We start from the raw sequence: 22,933 nt of genomic DNA, 5'->3' as shown, positions 1-22,933 counted from the left end.
AAAGCAGCAGAGCCCAGCCCTGACAAGGGGCAGTGTTTGCCTGTGTGTCACACGGGCAGACTTTGGAGAGGCTGGCAGGCCTGCTCATAGCCTGGGGATAGTGCTGAAACAGCTCAGGGCCCGTCAGCAAAGACTGAAAACTCTGCAGAGTCTCTTTGTTTATTATTCTGCATTTATCTCCCTCTGCTGCCTTTTCTGTGCCTTCCCCTCGTGAGCTGGGTCTGCACTGAAGTGTCAGTGATGTGAATGGAGTCAGCAGAGGATGCTGCAGAGCCAGTGGTACCTCACAGAGCTCGCCCTCCCCAGCCTCTCCTGGAAGAAGTCAAAATGTCCCATGTCCAGTTGACCTGGAAAGCAGATGCTAGGCTGGAGTTCACAATCAAAATTATTTTGATTCCTCTCACAGAAAGTTTATTTTAAAAATAAAAGACACTATTTGCATTTTCTAAAAGAACTCAAGCACAGCAGGATAGCTTGTGATATGAGATGTTACCTGTTCAATTCTTTTTCGCAGCTCAGGTGGAGATGGGTCCTTCCTTCCCACTTCTTTCTTTCTGTACTCATTTGTGGCATCACTGTGGTTTTTCTCCAGCTGTTTAATCTTGTCCCTGCACTGGGAATACTAGCAAACAAAGAGCCCCAACAGTTATTGATTCCCACCACACTCATCCCCAGATCTTGATCTGGAGACTTCAACAGACGATTTCCTTTTACTGGGAGGGAGGGCGGGTAACATAAAATAATGAGCCATTTAAAATTTTTCTTTAAAAGAGAACTACAGTGTGACAGTTGCAGGACAGAGGAAACTCTGCCATTTGACAGAAATTGAGTCCTACATGTTTCTTGTACTTTTTGTTTTCTGGCTACTTTTTGTTTTTTGTCTGCAGTAATATAATAGAAAGCTCTGCTTCCCTGCTGGTCAGTACTGAAGGTTTCATCCCTACCAACATCCAAGTTTTCTACACTAACATTCCCAGGCATGTGTCCTGAAGTGACTCAGTGGTGACACTGAGCCATGAGGTACCCTCGGGACTCACAGAGGCAGGTGTTCCCTGACCTTTCCCCCGTGGGACCTTGCCATGGAATAATGCTTCCCAGAATATGCTAGAGGGACATCCAGGCTCAGTGTAAATACTCGCTGAAGGAGTGACTGGGGCCATTTTTTCATGTTTGGAGTTGCAGGACTGGCAGTGGTGGGGCTGTGTGCTCTGGTGTGCTCCTGGCTGTCTGTCAGTGAGCTGTTAGCACTGACATAACACTACCCAAGAGGAAATATTAACCATCCACTGCAGGTGATGACTGATTAAGGAAGTGAGTGGTCCCAGGCTCTCAAAGTTACGAACAATCACCAAAATATAAAGTAAATGTTTAGATGTTGCCAGGATGAGGTTTGTCACTGGAAGTTAACAAGTCATATTTAACTAGAAAAGAGAAAACTGACATGTATTCTCAGGTGGCAGTGGAACATTACCAGAACACTTAAATACTTCTTTCCCAATTAAAAAACCACACAACTCACCCCTGTACACTTTGTTAAAAGCAGCTAAAGTAGAAACCTTAGGTGAGTGCAATGAACAATTTCCTCAGCAAACCATGATTCTGAACATAGCTAGGTACTGAAAGTTATATTTTTCTAACAAATAGCTAAAACTCAACCCCAAAGATACACAGAAAGGAAGAATGTAAAAGCAGGGCCAGCACAAACAGCAGGATGCAGATATGCTTCCCATGATCTCTATCTGGGGCCAAATTTCTCAACCACTAACTCAGGGGAAAATGCCTTGTTGGAGGCAGTGGTATCTTAATGAGATTAGGGGCAGCTCACCAAGGAAAATTTTGCAGGACTGAATAGTTAATTTAGAGAAGGACTATTGCACCAAAACCACTGTCCAAAAGCTATTAAAAAGTTTCACGTTAAATGTAAATACTAGCCTTACTTTGAAATGCAATATGAATGGGAAGTGATCAGATGCAAGCCAATCCAAAAGCATTGAAGTGCATTTAGAGATAACCATGCTATTCTGTGTCTGCTTAAGAAACGTCACTACAGGCATTTTTCTTTATTTTTTTACTAATTTGTAGTGTTTTCCTTGGAAAAGACTATCTGAGTTAGAAGAGATTCTAAGTGTTAAAATTTTTAAAAATCCTTTCTTTCTTAGAGTGGATTTGATACAGGGGATAGGAAAAGACTGTAGAAGAGAGGCTTTTCTACATTGGACTATAATCAGTCAGGAGGAATTGTTGAAGGAGGGAACACATCTAGATAAAGCAACTGGTCTGAAAAGTGCATATTGGGTGCTTTATTTGAAATCTCAGAGAAGGTAGGTGAGGTATATACAGCACTAGAAAAGGGCAAATAAAAAACTATTTTAAGAAATAGGGAGGTGGGGCAGATGGAGCTATGGAACCATAGGTAATTTCACTTTCTGAAGAATAAATTTGGAACACATAATTAAGTTTTCTTTATATCAAGAAGAGAAAAAGGACAGGGATAACAGCCACCACGGGTGTGTTGAGTCATACCAAACCAGATCAATGTCTACTATGATAATTTCACAGGTATATGGATGACAAATAGTAGGTATACATTTTGATTTTTATGTAGCTTTAATATTTCTTATGATATTCTCACAAACAAGCAAAATAAATGGGTTCTTGATTAAAATATACAGTAAATACCTCATCAGTAGAATGAGATTAAGCTCAGAAAGACTGCAAGTGTTTTTTGGAAAAGATTCAAATTCAAAATTACCTCTGTCTGAGAAAAGGTCTGAACCAAAAAGATAATAGTAAAAAATAAGCTAGAATGTAACCTGCAAGATGCCTGAATGAATCCTTTCACTCTCAGCCACAGGTGCCAGGCACTGCACCTCAAGACAAATAAAGGCTACCTTGCCAAAACTAAAAGAAAGGCAGAAAAATAAATGATTAAGAAAAATCTCTAAGAGCTGATTAAAAGAAGCAAGGTTGTGTAGCCTAGAAAAAGATGGGAGAGGAACATGATTAATGTCTTTCCAGTAACATTAGGTGTTGCAGAAAGGAAAAGAATGGTCCATTTGTCATGTCCCTGGAGGACAGAATACAAATTACAATATTCTTACACCACAGCAAGAAAGGTCTGGGCTAAACTCCATGAACATTTTTCTGCTGTTAATGAAAGACTAGGATAGCTTGCTTGGGGAAACCTGTTTCTCAGTGGTGGCTTGAAAGCACAATTTAGCTCTCCTAGGAATGACAGGCAATTCAATGTTGTTGTGGGTGCAGATTGCCTTGATAAAGTCTTTGTCCCTTTACTAGCTCCATTATTCTATGATGTGGTGATATAGTCTGGAGATTTTCATGTATTAAAACCTGGACAAATGTTGCCAAATGCCTCAAATAAACTGACAATCCTTGTACATTGCCTGAGCTCTAAGGCATGGAAGTCCCATCTACAGCACCATGACAGCTCAGCAGGTCTACGTGTTGGACTAATTAATGATTAATGCTAAGTATTTCTCACTGATGCATGAAGGTAGATTAGTTTTTATGGGTCACTTCAGCCAGCAGGAACAGTTCCTTGATGTGCAGTCCCAATTAAAAGTTACATAGTTTTATGCCCAGAGAAAACTGCCTTATAATCTCACCAGATACTTTTTTGTGTAAAGAAGTGCCTGTAAATAATTTTATTTTTAAATCTTTACCTTAATGTTAGCAAGCCTACCTAGTCCATGTTACTTGCACTTGCTTAGAAGAGATCTGGCCTTGGCTCAGATGATGGTATTTTTTAGCTTAACTATTCACCAATGTTTTATGGAAATTTGCAGCTTCTGATGAAAAGCATACAAGTGGAACACCCTTCATTTTGATGATCAAGCAGCTGACGTGGAATGCAGGAGACCCAGGTGAAGTGTTTGTTCTTGCTGAACGGGCACACAGCCCTGATCTGGGCTTTTCCCCTTCCCAATGGGCACTACAGCTGCTGAGATGATGGGTCAGTTTTTGCAGTCTGTAAATATTTCTGATTTTTTTTCATTGATAATAATGAAAAGTACCTAGTCCATGTTACTAGCACTTGCTTCAAAGGGGTCTGGTATTGCCGAAGACTGAAGGAGGCAGGAAGGGTAGGAAAAGGGGAGGATAAAAGAGGCACAGGTACAGGATTCAGCCTGCCTAATGCAGACAGTCTGTGACCCTGGTGACTGAACAGAAGCTGAGTCAGATGGGGTTGAATCTGCAATCAGTACAGGAACCAGCAGTGTGAATTTGGTAACCATCACCAGAATTCAGATTTGGGCTTATGGATTTTGTTTAAATCACAGAGACAATGCCAAACAATTTGAAACTGCTTCTCATTGGACTTAATTCCTATTGGCAGTGGAAGTAAGAGTATTAATGCCATAATGGTGGAGCACAAGGAGATGAATGAGTTAAAAGCCAGTTTAAGCTATGTAATATTCAGTAATTACAGTATCTAGTTAAAGGTTGATAACAGATTATTTGCCATTGTTCACTGGAAAACCTCTGACTTGGGAACATTTATTAAGACTACTGCATGCATAATATCACACCACTCTGTGTTTTCATACTTTTTAATTTTATGTCAACATTGCAAAAAAGATTTAAAGCACCTCCAACAATAACCTCCTTTTAATAGTGATTTTAGGTTTCACGGGAACTATCATCATAAAGGAGAAAGTTGCAGGAATGCAGAACAGAAAAAGCAAAGTTTCATGATTGACATTTTGCTACTACTGTATTTGAGTCAGTGACTCACCGTCTCATTTTAAATCTGACCTGAAAACTTTAGAATCTTTAAAGTTTTTTTCCTTTAGACAGCTTCTGGTTTTGTTTGTTTGTTTGTTTTAATACTGCCTCGGTTCATTGTTTAAATCTGTAATGGCCCTGTAAAGTTCTTTGGGACAAGATTTGCATGAGGTATTAAAACATGTTCTATGTTTTATTCTTGTAGCAGAGTATACAATTTCTTCAAAAGGCCAGAAGTAAGAGAATAGTGCAAGCACTATTAAACAGGGAGCCACAGCTCCCTTAATGCGAGTTTGAAAGGCCATGGTACATCCCACTTTATGATTTTGTGCAGGCACTAACAGAGCATGCATGGGAAAAATTACCATCTGGAGATAAGGTCAAAAGTAAATGAGCCATTTCAGAAAGCAAGGAAAGAATGTCCCAAGCACTGCAGTTTGTTAGCTATTTAATGCTATTTTGTGACTAGAACTAAAACTTACACTGTTTTTGTGCAATAGAAAGGATATGTGGATTATATCATTGTAGGCAGCAGAGTTTCCAGAGTAGACTCAGGGTCAAGTGTGAATTGAGTTATTATTTCAGAAATTTGATGGTCTAAGTGTATCTCCCACCCCTCCACCTACTCCATCAATACAGTTTTAACAAATTTTATCTACAGTCCCATTTTTCCCCCATGACTCCCATTCTCCAGCTTAGTCATAGTGACATTTCAGGCTGTGGGGTGGGTTAGCTGGAATTCCATACCCAGGGAACATTTGGCGTGTGTGAGACAAAGAGCACGAGCCAGTTACACATAAGCATAGAAACTCATATATGTCAAGTTAAAAACATGTATCAGTGTTTTGCTACACAGGTGTATTACTGAACTTGCTGTTTTAATAAACCTTTTAAATCCATTTTTTTTAAATGAAATCACCTTAAATTTTAAAACACAGAATGATAGTAAGTAAGGCTTCCTTTAACACCAACCTGCGTCCGAAGTCTCACCAGATTTGCATCCAGGGCATTCTTCACTGTGAGCTGTTTAAGACACAACTTAACCTCTCTTTTTTTCTCAGCTACCTTCAGCTTCAGAAAACTGATCTTTTCATCCATAACTTGCATCCTCATATCTGCATTTCTACACAACACCTCTTGCCTGTTTATTTTTTCATACAAAAAGCCTAGTTCTTCTTCTCGTTCTCTGAGCAAAAGACCACTGAAATAAAGCCAAAATTAAAATATTATTTTTTAAAAAATAAGTAATATTCAGTATATTCCATTCAAGAACATAAAGTGAACTTAAAAGATAGTAATAATCTGTGAAAGTGTATGAAGTTTTCACAAATATTATTTTGATGTAATGACAACATTTTAAATAAGTAACAAAATAATTGCAATGTGAAAATCAGAAAACTAACTATTGGAAAGTTTAGTCTTGTCTCTCACATAATTTTTAAGGTCTTCTGGCCTTCCACAGCATTTAAAACTGGATTAATGTCAGAGAGATCTAGATAATCTGAATTTTGCAGATACCTTATCTGTGCACAAGGCATGAACAGAGCAGGAGGCTACAAGTCCTCAAGCCATTCAGCAGCCAGGCTGAATACCACATTTTTTGAATAACAATTCTGAAGATGAGCATGATCACCAGTGGAGAAACATTCACATAATGCAAAGTAGCACTGGCAGCGCAGTGAGGGGGACTGGTCAGCAAAACATGGCAGTGCCACAGACCTTTAGCAATGCTAATGAGGAATGCCCATAAGCTGAAAAATATTGTTTCTTCATGAATGTAAAAATTAAACACTACCTTAGCTCAAATTTACAAATGTACCTCTCATTTTGTTGCTCAATAGCCCTTTCACATTTTTTGCGTAGCTGCAAAATTTCCTCTTGAATGTGTCTGGCTGCAGTGGTAAGTCTGTCAACATTCAAATACTTTTCCTTTTCTTTATTCTCTAGAATGTCTTGTACAATTTTGGCACAATCCTTTTTCATCAACTCTTTCATTCTCTCATTCTTTTTAATCTTCAGATACACTTCCTGCAATTTTCTTTAACATAACAGAAATATTTTTAATCCTTTCAATTTGAAACCAATTTCAGCAAATAAAAGCAGAGCCTTAATTTATTTCTCAAGCACACAAGGCTCCTCTATATCTCTGCTGCACAGAAGCTTTACAAAAAGAAGAAAGACTCTCTAAGAGAAGGTTTTTTTGCAAATTCTTTCCAGCTTGCAAAGAACAGGATTCTGGCTCAAGAAAAGTGTTATATAGGGAGCACTGCATTACAGCTCTTTTAATCTCTACCAGGTAGCCCAAGTAGCAATAAAAAATAAAATTTAGGAGCATGGGCATAAACTGTGATGAAAAGTCTTAATGTGTAGAAATTTTGCCATTCATTCTAGTTAAATAGCAATATTTAAATTATTTTGCAGTTGCAACTCAAAGTTCTCCAAATTTATTGTTTCTAAAACAATGTGTCACAACATTAACACAAGAAAGAAAATTATTAGGTTGCTCATTTGACAGATTAAAAAAAAAAAGCATAGTGAGAGGTTAGTGACAAGATCACATAAAAATAAAGAACAGATGTCATTATTTTCACATCCTTGTTTATCACTGGATGATATTCCCTCATTTAAAAGACATATTCTTGTCACCAAATGGACTATTGTATTTACTACCTCACAACACAGAATTTAGAGTTATTGCATTTGACCTGTGGTATCACTTCTGGATCAAGACACAAGTTTATCTACACCAGGAAGATACAACATCCAAAAGAGGTAGTGAAAGGAGAAACAAAGCCTCCTGGTAAAATACAGACCTGCAGATGAAATAGTTTCCCCTATAGGCCCCATCATTAAATTGCTGATTAGCTCTATACAGGGCAGGGAGCTGCTTTCTTTCATTTCCCCCACATGGATAACATTTTGAATACTACAATGTGTTACTGAATTTAATTAAACTTCTGTAAGTCAAACTTCAGACTGAAAGTATAATGGTATAGCAGAAATGCAATGTGTTTTAAGTATTTTTTGAGAATTTCTTGTTTTACTTGGACTGATACTCTTTCCTCCAAATTGCATAGGTCGCAGTGAAGTCAGTGGTACTGATACTAAAATCTATTACTAGGATTAAAAATATTTTTCATAGGTGAGAGAGTTACTGAAAATTCAATACCTCTGACTAGTTTTAAATCTAGTTTTGCAGTGCCCAAAATATCTGTTAGATCTGTACCCAGCAGGGACATTAATAATAATATTTATATATTTCTGGTATCTCTACAAAATATGTCTTATTAGCCTTTTTTCCCATTCTTTCATCAGCTGGGAAGGCCTCAACATTTTAGCACAAAATGTCAGCTTGTACACCTTGACAAAATCACTTCGATGACTGAAGTTCTACTTCTTTTTTAGATATCTCTAGCATGACTTTGAAACCAAACTACTAGGAGATTCACAAAAAAATACTTAGTGTATACTTTGTCTGATTGAGCAATTTTTTGGCACCAAATAATGAAGTTTTCAGAAAATAAAAATTTATTTTTAACTACTCAGTTTTGGTTTTCCTGTTTTGCTTACACAGCTGGCTATTCACTGTCTCCCTACTTGCCCAAGTACAGATTTCCAAGACATTGTAATTCTGTCCATATTGCAGAATTTCATCATTAGGATGACAAAAAATATATCACCACTAAGTAATGGTCTAGGAATAAAGAGAGTTGCAAGCACCATGTATTCTGCCTCATTATCTTTGCTGTGAATGTAACCTTTGATTTTGTCTAAGATTGTTTGGAAATTGAAACCACATTTTATCTGAAATAAATGTTATCTAATAAACTTCAGTATGAGTTTGAACCAAAATCTCCAGTTTGTTCTAATTTCATAATTAGACAGCCACATTCCTAGCTAGTGACTCATTTAATAGTTCCCTGTACCACTTCATTAGGAAATCATATGTGTCAGATCTCTTTTTCTATATGGACAGCAAATGTGAGTGCAACAGTATTGCTCATATGGAATGAAATAGCATGTTAATGCAAACCCTGAGAGATCCAAGAGCTGTGATATAAAGGATGGGAAACTGGGAGAGTAGCCAAACTTCAAAACTACTTTCTGACAAGCAGTGATGCCCAAGCAGTGATGCTCAAGCTAGTTGTGGATTGTTAGTGGGATAAGAAATTGGGACAGGTTACAAAGAGATGTTTCTAAATGCCTTTGTTTTAATCAGATTTTAAAAATCAGTATAATAACTATCAAAGATGATATGGGCATAACTGAAGATGGAATAGACTCCCTTGTAAGATTTTTTCCAGACTTAAATTTCTGCAATTGTGAACAACAGTGTACATTAAACTCACCTTTCCCTGATCATAACAGCATTCCTTAAATTTTCTATATTATTTTCCAGCAATTTTAGTCGGTGTTCAGCTTCCTTTGCTTTCCACTGAGCAGTACGCATCAATTGTACACATTTTTCCTTTTCAATTTGCATGAGATCATACATGCTAGTAAATTCTTGGAGTCTGAAGAAATGAGATGTGTGAACGAAATAATTATTAGCCTTTTATGCGTGCATTACTTGGATAAAAGTTGCTTTAGAAGACTTTTTTAGATAACATATTATTATTTTCTTACTCTTTTTGGTTTTCTTTTTTCATCTTTTTACAGGTGTTTAGTTCAGAATCCTTTCTTTTTAGTTCCTTAACAATACTTTGGAGTTGAATCTGAAATTTAGATAAAATTTAGTAAGCACTTTAGATATATTAGAGACATGTCTTCAATGAAATCATCCAGAACAACTCTTGGATGAGAAAAAGACAGTGAGGGAACATTATTATAAGAACTTTTTCTTATTATAATGAAATGTTTTTATTACAACAACATAAAAAACACAGGTTTTCCATTTATATTTAGCTTAAAATGACTATCAGTAATGCAGATAATTTGATGCCAAATCTTAAATGCTTGGTTCCCTCTATCTGGAGTTGCACTGTTTCTACTGATCAGCCTGTCGAGTCCATCACTATATGATTATTTGGCATATAAACCATCGAAACTGTACCTTTATAAATAAAATTTCTTTTTTATTCAAATCTGTCTTTTAAACCATCACTGATGTTTGAGCAGAATTGCATTCTGTTAATTTTCTGGGTCTTTTGATTCCAGTTGTGTTCAGTCCTCAATAGCCTGGGCCATCAATCTTAAACTGACAGGCCTTTTCTCCCCTCCCACTGGTATCAGCAGGAGGAGATTGGTATTAGGGAAAGCTGGTGGATGATGGGTTACAACTTTGGGCTTGTCTGTGTGTTCCTGAATTTGTATTATTTTATTTGTTTTATTTGTATATGGACTGACATGTTTGTTTATTTTTATAAACAGTCAGGGTTTCCCAAGAGAGTAGAAGGGTAGCTTATCTAATTTATCTGATTACAGACATACATTTTGGAAACATCAATGCCTTGTTCCCATATAGCAATTTGTTATTTAGTAAATTCTCTGTGACATCACAGCACATGTCATGCCAGAAAAATGCAGGCAGCAAACACAACGACTAGTCATAGAAAAGTTTTGTTTCCCTCTTTCTCTAGATCAATATAATTATTTATGTCTTGAAATGTAACAGCAAAATAGAAATTTCTGCCTCACTTTGGAATGAGTAGTAGTTCAGTCTATCTTCTAATGTGCATATATTTGTAAAATAAACCACACAGTTTTACTTCTGAGACTCTCAGGTGAGGTTGTCTGCTATTCCGCCTCTTTCTTTCAAATCGTTCATTTTATCCCATGGGTTTAAAAGAAAATCACAGAATCTCAGAATCACAGAAAGTGCTGAGCTGGATCCCACCAGAATCAAGACCAACTCCAGCCCTGCACAGCACCATTCCCAAGAGTCACACCATTTCCCCAAGGGCATTGTCCAAACATTTGAACTCTGTCAGGCTGGTGCTGTGACCACCGTCCTGTGGAGCCTGTTCAGTGCACAACCACCCTCTGGGTGAAGAACCTTTTCCTAATACTGAAACTAAACTTTCCCCAACACAACTTCAGGCCATTCCCTCAGGTCCTGTCACTGGTCACCTCAGAGAAGAGATCAGTGTCTGTCCCTCCTCTTCATGAGGAAGTTGTAACTGCAGTGAGGTCTCCCCTGAATCTCCTCCAGGCTGAACAGACCAAGTGACCTCAGCCACTCTCATACAGCTCCTTCTCAAGGCCCTTCACCATCTTCATTGCCCTCCTTTGGACACTCTCAAAATGTCCTTTCAAATACCTTGTTTCAATTATGGAGTCACATTTAACATACTGCAGTGCACAACAAATTACCAATAAAACACCACGGTACTGTGAGTTTCCAGTGTTCAGATGGAACTTCAAAGCTAGGGTGGGAAATGAGGGCTCCCCTTACTAGTAATTTAATTTCTCCCTATAATAGCTTGTAATTTTGAACAGCCTTCCAAATACATAATTTTTTACCTTGGCTTTCTGAACATTCCTGCATTTCAGTTGCCTCTCATCAGCTCTGAGCCAAGTCAGATGTGTAAGTGTGGATAACTCATTTCTGCATTTTTCCTGCTCTTTGAAAAGCAAGTGTTCTGCAGCAATGCATTCTTCTAACACGCGGGCATCCATATCTGATATCATTTCCTAGAGAAGATTACATTTAAATCCTAATGCAACAATGTATCAGTGTTGGCAAACCCAAAGTTGAAAATACTTTGGGTTTATCTGCAACGTAAACAAATATACAGACTACATAGATTTAAAACCGTAATAAAAACCACTTTAAAACACCATGCACAATCCCTATAATAATATTTCAGAATATATTATCATCTAGGAGAATTTCTGTCCTCAGTCTAGCATCTTTCACCTATTGCCCATTGGACAAAATGGATCTTTATAGCTATAGAATCTTTAAGTGGGTTCAGTGTCACGTCTTCGGGAGGAGATGAATGGAAGCTTCCTAGGCTCCACTGACTGCATGCCTGTCCACAGCACACAAGTTACATATCCCAAAGAATGACATGTAGGCACTGGAATGCACAGTTATCCAAGTACAAGCAGCTTGCCAACAGATAATGAATTTAAAAAACCACATCCAGAAAATGGATATAAAGGTAAGAAGATGAGGTTTGACCTTAAGAATGTACGCCTGAAATAGATTGCTTCTTATAAAGTCATTTATGTAGTGGCAAGTACTAATGCTCTTGTAATGCAGGGATCTGCATTTCCACACTCTGTATGGCTGTGCTGCATGCAGACAGACATCCACAAATGACACAACTGTGAACATGAAAAACCTTCATGTACAAATGCTGAGTTTTATTGTTGCAACAAGACGTGTTTTCATATCCAAAGGAAATCTATAAAAATGTATTTCTAGCTGCAGTGTCATCAACAACATCCAGAAAACCTTAAACTAGAAAGTAGATTTGCTTTCTACTTTCTAGTATGTGGTCAGTAATACCAAAAAATATTTTTAACAATGAAAGACAGGTGGTCTTTAAAACTGAACAAATAACTGCTGCATTTTCTCACCAGAAAGCTGCAGCTAGAAACTCCCATTATTTTTTGTCTTCAAACAGTCCCTTTATTCTCATGATAGAAAACTGTCAAAATGAAAAAATACGAGAAAGCAGAACTCAGCACCTGTTCAGCTAAACCTCTCTTGATCGTTTCAATCTCTTCCTGCAGTTCTTGTCGTCTTTCTAACAATACTGCATTGGTTTTTGAGTTAATTTCTGCCTACAAAAATAAACCAAGCACATAGTGATGCAAACAAAAAATGAGGAAAATATAAACAGCAGATACTGTATTAATAGTAGTTACACAAATTAAGAAATTAAATCTCTCTCCTCTTATAATCACTAGTAAAAGAATGCTTCATTGAGTAGAGATCCCCAGCAACTTATTGAAGTTTCTCAAATTTTTCTTTCAAGAGCTATGAACACTAAACTTCACAAATTTAGAAGGTTTATGGTTTTCAGCAACTAAACTGTCATTAAAAACAAGAGAGAGAAAGTACATAACAATGTCACCTAAATTCAGAGAGGATTTTCAGAATGAAATTCTAAACTTACTAAAGGAAAAAAAAGAGTTCACATCTACATAGAATAGCTATCACTTTTTTTTCCTTTTGTCACTACAGTAGGATTTTCATTAGACTCTAGAAAGTCAAATCTAATAACACAAACACTTATGTATTATTTTTTCACATACATGATGGGAAAATTCATTTATTCAATCAGACTTTAACATTAAGTATGTGTAGGAATACATAAACAAACTATCTCTGATTAAAATATATCTGATCAATCTCACTACGACTACTTATGTGATATAATTTGTAAGACAAAAAGCTGTACTGGCCTCATTGTGATTAACCTCACTTAAAAATTCTTCATGGTTATAAGAATGCAAGAAATAAATGCATCTGTTTAGCTATGAAGGCATATATTGCCTCTGTATATTTGATGGTGACAAACAATTTAGCAGGACCAGTTGTGATAGGGCAAGGGATATTAATTTCAAAATAAAAGAGGGACAATTAGATATAAGGAAGAATTTTGTTCAACAAGAGTAGTGAAACACTGGCACAGGTTTTCCAGAGAGGTGGAAATATTCAAGTCTGAGTAACCTGATCTAGATGGAGGTGTCCCTGCCTACTGCAGGGGTTTGGACCAAATGACCTTTAAAGGTCCCTTCCAAACCAAATTATTCTAATTGCAAATCTGTAATTCATACGGATGGGAAAAATTACATTGAACAACACACCTGGAAGATATTCAAAGCTAATACACACAACCCTGTGATATCTTGCTCAGATCCAACCAGATGTTAGAGTCCAAAACACTATAAATCAACACTGTTGGGTAGATGTTTTGCAATTGTTATTTTCACTTTTGTGATAGTACTGTAAAATTGAATGCTGTTCACTTGCGTTATGGGAAAGGGACATAAGAGACACAGTAAAGGTCAAAGTGTAAAGTTACTTTAGTTGCAGCTGCCAGCTCTGAGATTTGATTTGACTAAAATTCAGTAAAGCCTGTCTTAAGAAAGTGACTTTAAGTCTTGTGTTGGGATCAAAATAGCTTTTCTGTGGAGCATATATTAGTTACCAGTTCTGCTGTGTAAAAGTAAAAAGCTCATATAAACATTAATCATTAACATTTAATCCATTAAGGACTTTTGTTCATGTAAGAGAGCTAGACTTAGGCACTTTTGGCTGTCTCTATGTTGGCCTGACCAAAGAGAAGGCCCACATGGAGAGGAGCAGCAGTTCTGCTCTGGGCTGGAGACAGGGGGACCAGCAGTTCTCTTTCACACACAGTGTTGGTGTTTAGCAATAGCTGACCTTTCACAACTTACTAACAAGAAAAACACATTTGAAGGAAGTGTTCCTGTAATTTCCTTATTCTACAAACCAGTCATTCTGCACTCAGCATATGATTCAAAAGAAGAAATTTGGGGAACCGTACTGAGGTACTGTTGCTTCTGTTGCAATCACATATTTATACAAACAATTAATCCTTGTGATTTTTTCAATTGGAATCACAATGGATAAATGTAAATCTGGGTTTTATATAGTTAAAGAAATTTCATCTACTTAAAACACTGCTTTTTAATTTGTAGTGCTAGGTTTGCTCCCAAGTCTCACAAATTAAAATTGTTCTGATATAGCAAAACCCAAGCAGAATCAAGCTGGCCACTTGACTCTTCCTTACTGCAGTACTGTATTCCAATTGGCCACCCTGCAGAGGAGCAGTGATTTCACATTTGCTCTTCTAACAGAGCCAGGAAAGGAATTAGAGAAAACATTGAGGGAGGATGGGCTAAAACAACTCTGTTGCTGTGGCCTATTTGCATTAGAGTAGTATCCTGCAGCTGCTGGAGTAAAATACTGATTAGAATTCCACTTCTGTCTCTCATGGCATTCCTTTTGCCCAGACTCAGAATCTGGGGTGGATCTCACCCCAGACTGTGAACTCCAACCACAGCTGCTGGTGAGTTATGGCATTTGATTTTAGCATTACATGTTTTTAAACAATTGTGGTTCTCCATCCAGGAACATTTCCTCAATGGGAACACAAGCAAAAATACCCTCTCCCAGATTCTTTTAGCTGATACTGAATAGAAACTCTTTATGCTTTATGATCAAAGTCTGGAATATGAGTTAGCCCTTTAATCATTATTTCAGGAAATTCAATCCAAAACTTTGTTGTGTAGTTCTAGAGCTTTCCTCCCTTCTCCCAGGTGAGCTTATATTACTAGCTAATACCCATGTGAATTCAGAAGAAATTTCAAGGGGGACAAAAATATTGTTTAATAATATTAAGTATTATCAAGTAATAATTGGGGTTGTCTAAATAGCAAAGCTAAGTATATATGTGTTTTGATATATAGTGATTTTTTAAAACTTTACAGTTATGTAAGACTCTTTTCTGCCCTGATTGCTTAAAAGGACCAAGAAAAATTTGAAGGACAGTGTCAAGGCAGGAAACATCAAGTGCTGTGAAAAAATATTCACCTGACTAAACAAGATTAATTTTATGTGACTCAGAATCCAGACTGAGCAAGAAGGAAGTACAGGAGAAAATATGTATAAGAAAGAGAGAATGGAAGAACCAGTGATGAGAGAAAGAAAATACAAAAAATTTATAGACAAAGTAAATTTTAAAGAAAGAATTGGAAGCAGAGTAAAAAGAAAATGCTTTGAACACAGAAGCCGAATAGTACTTCCCTTTAAAATTACCATAGTCAAAAGACTAAGTAAAACAGAAAAGAGTAAAGCATTATTGAAAGAGGAATGGGTGAAATACTAAAGCAAGGAAGAAATGAGGAAGGTTAAATAACTGTCCTCCTCCCTTTTGCCTAGTAGGACTGTCAAGAGATTTCACAGAAATATTTCTTACAAGAAAATTTACAATCTTTATGATCAATGCATTCATACAGACCTCTGATTTGAGTCTTTTATGCTGTGCCTTGTCTCCTTCCAAGGAATGCCAAATCTCTTTCAGTTGTAACTCTATCTTTTTTAAACTTTTCAATTCTTTCTCTTTCTGTGTTTGATGGCGACTGAGAATATCTTGTTGCTTTTTGTTCTCCAAGAGACATTTATTTAAATTATTTTCCAGAATTTGTCTATATAGATAGACACAGAATTTCACAAACAGGTAACTTAATCAAGACATATAGGTGAACAGACACAACTCTTTTAATGGGTTTTGAGTACCTCATCACTACGGCTCAGCAAGACAAACTTGTAAACTTCTGACAAAAATTACCTAAAAAGGGAGCATTTTTATAACTATAATCTATTATAATACTCTAATTATGCCAGTGAGGTTTCACAGTCTGTTCTAAATATGCTAAAAATATCAGGGACTCTAGTACATATAGGAAGAAGAAAACACATGTTTTAGTATGAGGAAACACTTCAAAATAAGATGCCATGGGCCTTTAATACAAAGCTTGAAAGGCAAAAGCGTTGTTGCTGAGCATATGGCCAGAATTACAACTATACATCTCCCTCTGCAAAGGAGGAATCATTGGAAGCTTGCCATCAACCTTGGCTTGCCTTCAACCAAATAGTTTATTTAACTTACCAAGTAATTATAAAATCATGATTGAAGGGAATATTAAAGAGCCGATTAACCAACCTCCACTGAAATTCAGGACTACATGAGGGCGGACATCTATGATCCTCATTTGAAAATGAAAATACTGACATACTTTATTCTTCTTCAAATTACTTTCAGTGGTTACATAGGAAAGCAAATATGTGCACTAAAGAGAGAAACCCTCTAAAATATTTCATTTTTAAGAGCAAAATCTCACAGGATTTTATCAAGTGCTTATGCTTTTTGATGTTCTTCTTCAAGCCAGATCCTAGATTCCAGATTCCAATTTTTTATATAAATATTTCTGAAGTGAAAACAAATCCTGATCATTTATAATTTGCACTGATTGCAGCATAAAACTTGAAAAAAAAGCAACAACAGAAAAAAGAAATAGACTTTTGAGAATAGAGAATTGTTCACTCTTCCCATGAGGGTCATGTCTCTAACCTGTCTGATAGGACAGCTAATTCCTTCTCTGCACTAATTTCTAGTAAATTTGTCAAAGCAATGCATTCTCGTTCCTTCTTTTGTATCAAAGTTTGTTTCTCATCCAATTCCTTCATTACATCTTCTTTTTCTTGCAAAATCTCTTCAGTCCTTTTTTCAGTGTCTTTCAGGGTTCTATTCAGTTCTCCTATTTGGTCATTAAGGGCTTCATTCGTCTTCTCTACATCACTGTGGATATATTTTAACAAAGCAGTAAGGGTTAAATTTTCCACATGCATATTTAAAAAATAAAATATAAGTTGCCAGTTTTTGTGGACATACAAAATAATTTCACAACAATTTATATTGAATGTTTGAAAGCAGAGAGTGAAAACTTTCAAATTTCAATACAGTCCAACAATAAAATTGCAGATAGCCATGGGGCCAGCTTAGCACCATGACAGTATTACATAGTTCTAGAAACTGATTTCTGCCAACATCACTAGATACATGGGTGTGAAACTTCTAAATATTCTTCCTAAGAGCTGAGAACTCTGGTTAGTTTATTCTATGATGTAACACAAAAGTAAAGACTCATTTAAATATTTAATTAATAGCAATTCGCACAATGTAGGCTTTAGAAATTGCTTCTCTGTAACACTATAGGGCAAGCTTAGATTTATGATGGCATAGTTGCATTAAGCAGAGTAGTGAGGAGACACAAACTTCAGTGTAATTCTGCACAAACAGGGTACAAAACCCATCATTCATCTGGATGGCAATGGGACTGCTGGGATCTGTGAGTGACCTGGATGAAACTGCACAGTGCCACTTTGATTTTACACCTACAGAAAACAGCACATGCCATGCTTCAGAGAAGAACCTCAGCTTCACAAGAGAGAGGAAGAAAAGGCTGACTGCTGGCTTGCATTTCCCCTGATGAAGTATTAGAGACTGCAACTCATGCCAGCACCTTACAGCAAAGCAGCTGTGACTGCACAGCTGGTACAGAGGGACCAAGGGAGAATGGGTTTATAGCACAGGCCACACTGTCAGCTGTGGAAGTGTTAGTTTTAAAGGTTGATCCTAATTTTAATCAACAACCATCCTCAATATTTTCTATAACCAAGGGATGAGAAGAAGTCATACATATCTATATATTCATGTATATAGAATTATTTATTAAAAACATACATTTTTTTCTGGTTCAACTCCTCAGTTTCCTTTGCAAGTTGCTTTGGAACACCAAGGAGCCTAAATAGCTCAGCCTAGTAACAAAACAGAAAGGTTTGATTAATAGCCTCAAAAGCTGATGAGTTTTCATAGCAGCACAATATTCATTTAGAACTGCTGTGAAAATCAGTAGGAAACATTTTAGAATTACTTGAGATTTTCCCAGAGAATTCTAGCTGCTACTTTTAAGACTAAATATTGATGTTTACAATTTTAGTACATCTTCAAGATAAAAATTATGCTTGAATATTATTAATACATCTTATTATGCTATTTATACCATGGAAAGAAGTAGACCCAGGTAAGTTTTTAATTGTCAGCATAAATCTATATTAACTATAATCTGAGCAACCTACAATAACACAACATAACTCAGATATCTTTATAGAAATCGCTTTTTAATCAAAGCCATGACCATTAGTTTTTCCTAAAAGAGTAATAAGGATATGGCACAGCAGCATGTTTCATGTCTATTGCAAAATGGTCTAACATTTACTGTAATGACATCATGAATTTGGAATGACAACATCATTCACTGCTCCTTTGGACAAAACATGCACACACACAGATGCACACACACTCACAGATACATAGGCACAATTATTTTTGCTTTACTTTTAATTGAGTCTGGGTATCCTCAAGCTTTTCCATTTCTTCCTCATCTGTTAATATCAGCCTTTCCTTGGATGAAACAGCTTCTTTTATAGACTCAATTTCTGCTTTCCTCTGGATTACTTCTTTGCTGAGCTCATCACAATTCTCTTTCAACTGTATAATTTTATTGTCTTTCTTTAAAAATGAAGGAAAAGACCAGATGAATTGTATTTTCCCTTTTACATTTTGCAGGCTTCTGATAACATAAACTTACTAACATTGAATGATGATAACATTTTTAATGACAAGATATGAAATGTATTTTTTTAACCAGATGTGTTTCTTCTATCAATACCAACAGAATTTTATGTCCAACAAAGCCACATATATTCCTCAGGATTTATGAGTATAAATACATTTTTCATGTTCACATGTTAGAACCAAAAACCTACACCTATCTTTACATGCAGTATCAATTTGCTGAATATAGTAAACATTTTCTAGAGTAAACAAAATATCCAGATCTTTTCTGAATTAGTTATTTATTGCTTGCCCTAATTATCAAAATTGAATGATATAATATAGCCTATAAAATTTATTTTTTTTTTAAATCTATTTTTCTATGTATTCTATTTTAAATAAACTTTAGAAATGCATACTGAGAAAACATTTTCAGTGGTTTTTTTATCTGTTAGTTGACGGAACCTAAAACATTGCTTTTCTCATGTTTTGTACTTACCTTTTCCTTTGAAATTCTTTCATATTCATTTTCCAGAAGCTTTTTTTCTTCTCGCAAACTAGAGTAAAAATCAAAGCAGCACTAACTATATTAGTTAGTAATAGAATAATCATTACTGTAATATTGTAAATGATAAGGAAGTATGAAAGCCCATCCTGTGTTAGACTAAAACACATGGTGAATTAGCATGAAAGGTGCTCAGATTTAAAGGAAGTTCACTGACTGGTGACAGGGGGTCCTGAAGGACTGGGTGTATATATGGAAGTGTACACATCTTTTACTACAGTGCACACATCTAAAGATTTGAACGTGATTTTTCTTAGTCTGACCATCTCCTGCAGGGGTGCATTCATGCCTCATTCACCCTGCCTTCTTCTAGTGGCACCCTACACCCACAGTTCCTCCCAACCTCAGTAAACAAAAAGTTAACATGGAAATGTGTCAAAAGGAAAGAGGGAGTGGGTAATAAATAGCCACAATGGGTAATAAACCACCATCAAATATCAAAGAAAGTGCAGTTGCTAGGGAGAAACCTTCTTCCTCTGAGTGTTTTGACATACACATTTACTCTTCAGACAACTGTAAGTGAAGCTCCTCAAATCTGGACTGGATTATGTGGGAAAAAAATCCTAAAAAGTGTCAGGGGTTGTAGGCTAAGCCAAAGGAGTATGGTAGAAAAGTAAATTGAATAGCCACAGTGATCTTAACCTATATCCAAAACTAAAGTGCAATTTAATTTCAGGCAACAATAGGGAAAGATGCTAAAGAAGTGAAGAAGGAAGAAAGAAGAAAACAGGAAAGCTCTTCGATCTTGTGGGTATTTAGTAACACTGCCCTGAGAAAGATGAAGGAATAGAAAGGTTAGGTTATAAAAAGGAAGGTTATAAAAAGGGAGTCCAACCAACAAGCTTGTTTGATTTACAAGAGGGAGCTTCCTGGTAGCAGGTAGGTAAATACTGCCTAATACAAAAATTTATCCCTACTGAAGGTACATCCCCAGTGCATGCACAGAACAGTTCTGCACCTATAGTAGGTAAATGGACTACAGCAGTCTGTATGCCACCACAACCAAACAACCTAACTGAGTCACTGTGCTATTCACTGGGAACAAGGGGGGCAGGCTCCTGCAATGCAATTAGCACCTACAATGACATGTCAGAGTCTCAGGCTATAAAGAAGTAAAGACTGCAGCTAAGGAATAGGTGGAACAAACAAATCCTCTGTCCCAGGTATAGCAGAGAATCACCTTCAGTGCTTAAATTTATGTTTATAACTCCAGTGGGAGGATGTGCTTATCAAGTTTTGTAGAAATCCAGGGCAGTCTGGTAGAATAAACAACTCTTTAAATTAGGAAAGCATTAAGAGAAAGGGACAAATTTCCATAAAATAGTTATGTCACTTGGAGGTATAACAATGGCAAGGGACTCCTTGGCATCCCCACCCACCCAAAGCAGCTATTACAGTTTCCTCATAGTGTGGCTGATACAGAAAAGAGGCAGCTGATTGCTATTTTTTTTTTTTTTAATTTTTATTTTTATTTTCATTTTTTTTTTCTAGAACTTTCCAGCAGCGGTTTAAGACTTTGCATGGTGGTGAGGGTGGTTCAGGTTTCAGAAAGTGTGGGTCATGGGAACAGAGATCAGTCTCCCAGTGGCCAGCCACATGGAGGACCATCCCTAGGACCCTATGCTCAACCCTTTAGCAGTGCTGATTTAAGATTCCCTCCTCCACTCCACCACCCTCACTCTCTCAATAAACTCTTATATTTGAGTCCTTCAACACAAGGAGTGAAAGATATACCTGGAAGTCTCAGGCAACATATTTCTAGTTAAGGAAAGGAAATAGTGAAAAAAAGAGAACTGGGTTGGTGGTGTTGCAATATAAACAGAACAAAACAAAACAACATCTCTCCCATGAATAAGAAGCTCAGATGAAGAGCAAAGACAAAATAGACACAGAGTAGATGTCATTGATATACAGCATGTATGATATTTGTATGGGCAGACTACAAGTATGCCTCTACCGTGACTTGTAAAGACTAAAAACTAATTTGAAGGCCAGTGTTTGAACACTCACAGAGTGAATGAATTTGCAAAACAAAATCTTTCAAAGAAAAAGCTTGAATTTAAATCAGTCTTCCCCCAAAACTGATAAAATTAATTTAAAAAAATTTTCAAAATTCCAAAATCATATTCCAAACCCATTTTGGCAGTACTCCTAATTGAACTCCTTGGGACTGGCATAATCACACTAAGGATAATGAATGTCTACTTTGCACAAATACCCATAACTGTTTGACTGCCATGAAATATTATTAAATGAGTCCTGTGCAAAATGATTAAAGAAGTACTGCAGGGCTTGAGTTTAGACCGTGCTGTGCCCTCTTTCATATCATGCTGGATGATCAAAAGAGCAATACCAAAGATCAGGAGGGAGAGCAAAATTGACACTGTTTTCATTTTGTCACATTCCTCACTCATGAGGACAGATTCCTGTGGAACTATTCCAGTTTCACAACAAAGACTTTTCCATCCAGCAAAAGTAAAATGATTTGAACACTTCATTTTCTGTGACATAAACAAAGGCAACAGTGAATGACAAGAGCCAAGTTACCTAAATAGCCGGCAGACCAACTACTTCCAAACAAAAATCAGTGGAAGTGTGAAAAGAAAAATGAGTAAAAAGAAAGAAGTTAAATCTCTCTCTTTTGAGTAATGAGTTTGATTCAGTTGCCCATAGCCAGAAGTCAGGCAGCCCTGTGCTGACATCCTGGGCTTCCTTACTGTCAGGGATAAAAACTGGGACCTCCAAAGAGCAGCTCATCTCACATTCCAGGTGACTGTTTTGGGATGACATAAATTAGCAGTTGAAGATAACATATATCTGTATGTGGACTCTAAAGGGGAGGCAGGATGATGAACACACATTTAGAAATCAAATAAGATTCTCCAAAGAATTTAGGTTTAGTCTCTTTAGTCTTTAGATTTAATAGATGAACACAGAAGCTTAATGTAAGGTAAGCAAAGGAATTTTGGTCTTTCCATTTAGCATTTGAATCTTTTAATCTGTGTTATATGGATATCAACCTCATGACTGTTTTACTTAGACATCAATAACAACAAACAAAATAGCTGCACTTGGCATTAGGCATTTAAATTTCCCATTATTTTATAGCCCTTCCCTGATGGATGTATTTTTCAACACCATGTGGATTTTATTATTATCACTATTATACCTCTAGCAATACACACAATGGAAAGAAGATAAAACTCTTAAGTTTAAGCATTAATATGTGCAAATGTTTCTAACACTGCTCTTCTTATTCTTATGAAGCCTGATAACACCACTGTACATGAAAAGCTGTCATAGATGCAGTTGTAATGAGTTAAAAAAAGACAGTTGAAAAACTGGGCCATTAATAAAAATACATTCCAGATTTTTTCCCTGAGAGACATTTACAGCTGCAAGCTGACACAGAAATAAAAAAATTAAGACAGAGAGATTAAGAAATGTAGTGGTAGTTGTCAACGGAAGTCCATTTCACTTCCTCAGCTCACAAAATAACCACAACACTGTTATCATTAGA

At 36.5% G+C, this 22,933-nt stretch overlaps 1 protein-coding gene across 7 annotated transcripts in view; it reads right to left on the bottom strand.

Moving 5' to 3' along the window:
- The window catches only part of CCDC146 (coiled-coil domain containing 146), a 65,961-nt gene that overhangs the window by 3,817 nt on the left and 39,211 nt on the right, over nucleotides 1-22,933 (bottom strand). For 3 of the 7 annotated variants that reach the window (XM_063396928.1, XM_063396931.1, XM_063396935.1), the window contains 12 exons: nucleotides 19,348-19,405; nucleotides 18,630-18,803; nucleotides 17,976-18,049; nucleotides 16,803-17,030; nucleotides 15,690-15,876; nucleotides 12,385-12,480; nucleotides 11,209-11,379; nucleotides 9,373-9,461; nucleotides 9,096-9,260; nucleotides 6,566-6,784; nucleotides 5,719-5,947; nucleotides 494-622 (listed from right to left, as the gene is read on the bottom strand). In XM_063396928.1, the coding sequence (XP_063252998.1) occupies nucleotides 494-622; nucleotides 5,719-5,947; nucleotides 6,566-6,784; nucleotides 9,096-9,260; nucleotides 9,373-9,461; nucleotides 11,209-11,379; nucleotides 12,385-12,480; nucleotides 15,690-15,876; nucleotides 16,803-17,030; nucleotides 17,976-18,049; nucleotides 18,630-18,803; nucleotides 19,348-19,405 (1,819 nt within the window). The remainder of the gene's footprint in view (nucleotides 1-493; nucleotides 623-5,718; nucleotides 5,948-6,565; nucleotides 6,785-9,095; nucleotides 9,261-9,372; nucleotides 9,462-11,208; nucleotides 11,380-12,384; nucleotides 12,481-15,689; nucleotides 15,877-16,802; nucleotides 17,031-17,975; nucleotides 18,050-18,629; nucleotides 18,804-19,347; nucleotides 19,406-22,933) is intronic. The other 4 variants (XM_063396934.1, XM_063396932.1, XM_063396930.1 and 1 more) reach the window with 4 other exon arrangements.

This window comes from Prinia subflava, chromosome 4 (genome assembly GCF_021018805.1).
Source record: "Prinia subflava isolate CZ2003 ecotype Zambia chromosome 4, Cam_Psub_1.2, whole genome shotgun sequence".
NCBI classification, from domain to species: Eukaryota; Metazoa; Chordata; class Aves; order Passeriformes; family Cisticolidae; genus Prinia; species Prinia subflava.
This window is presented reverse-complemented; position numbering and strand designations above follow the sequence as displayed.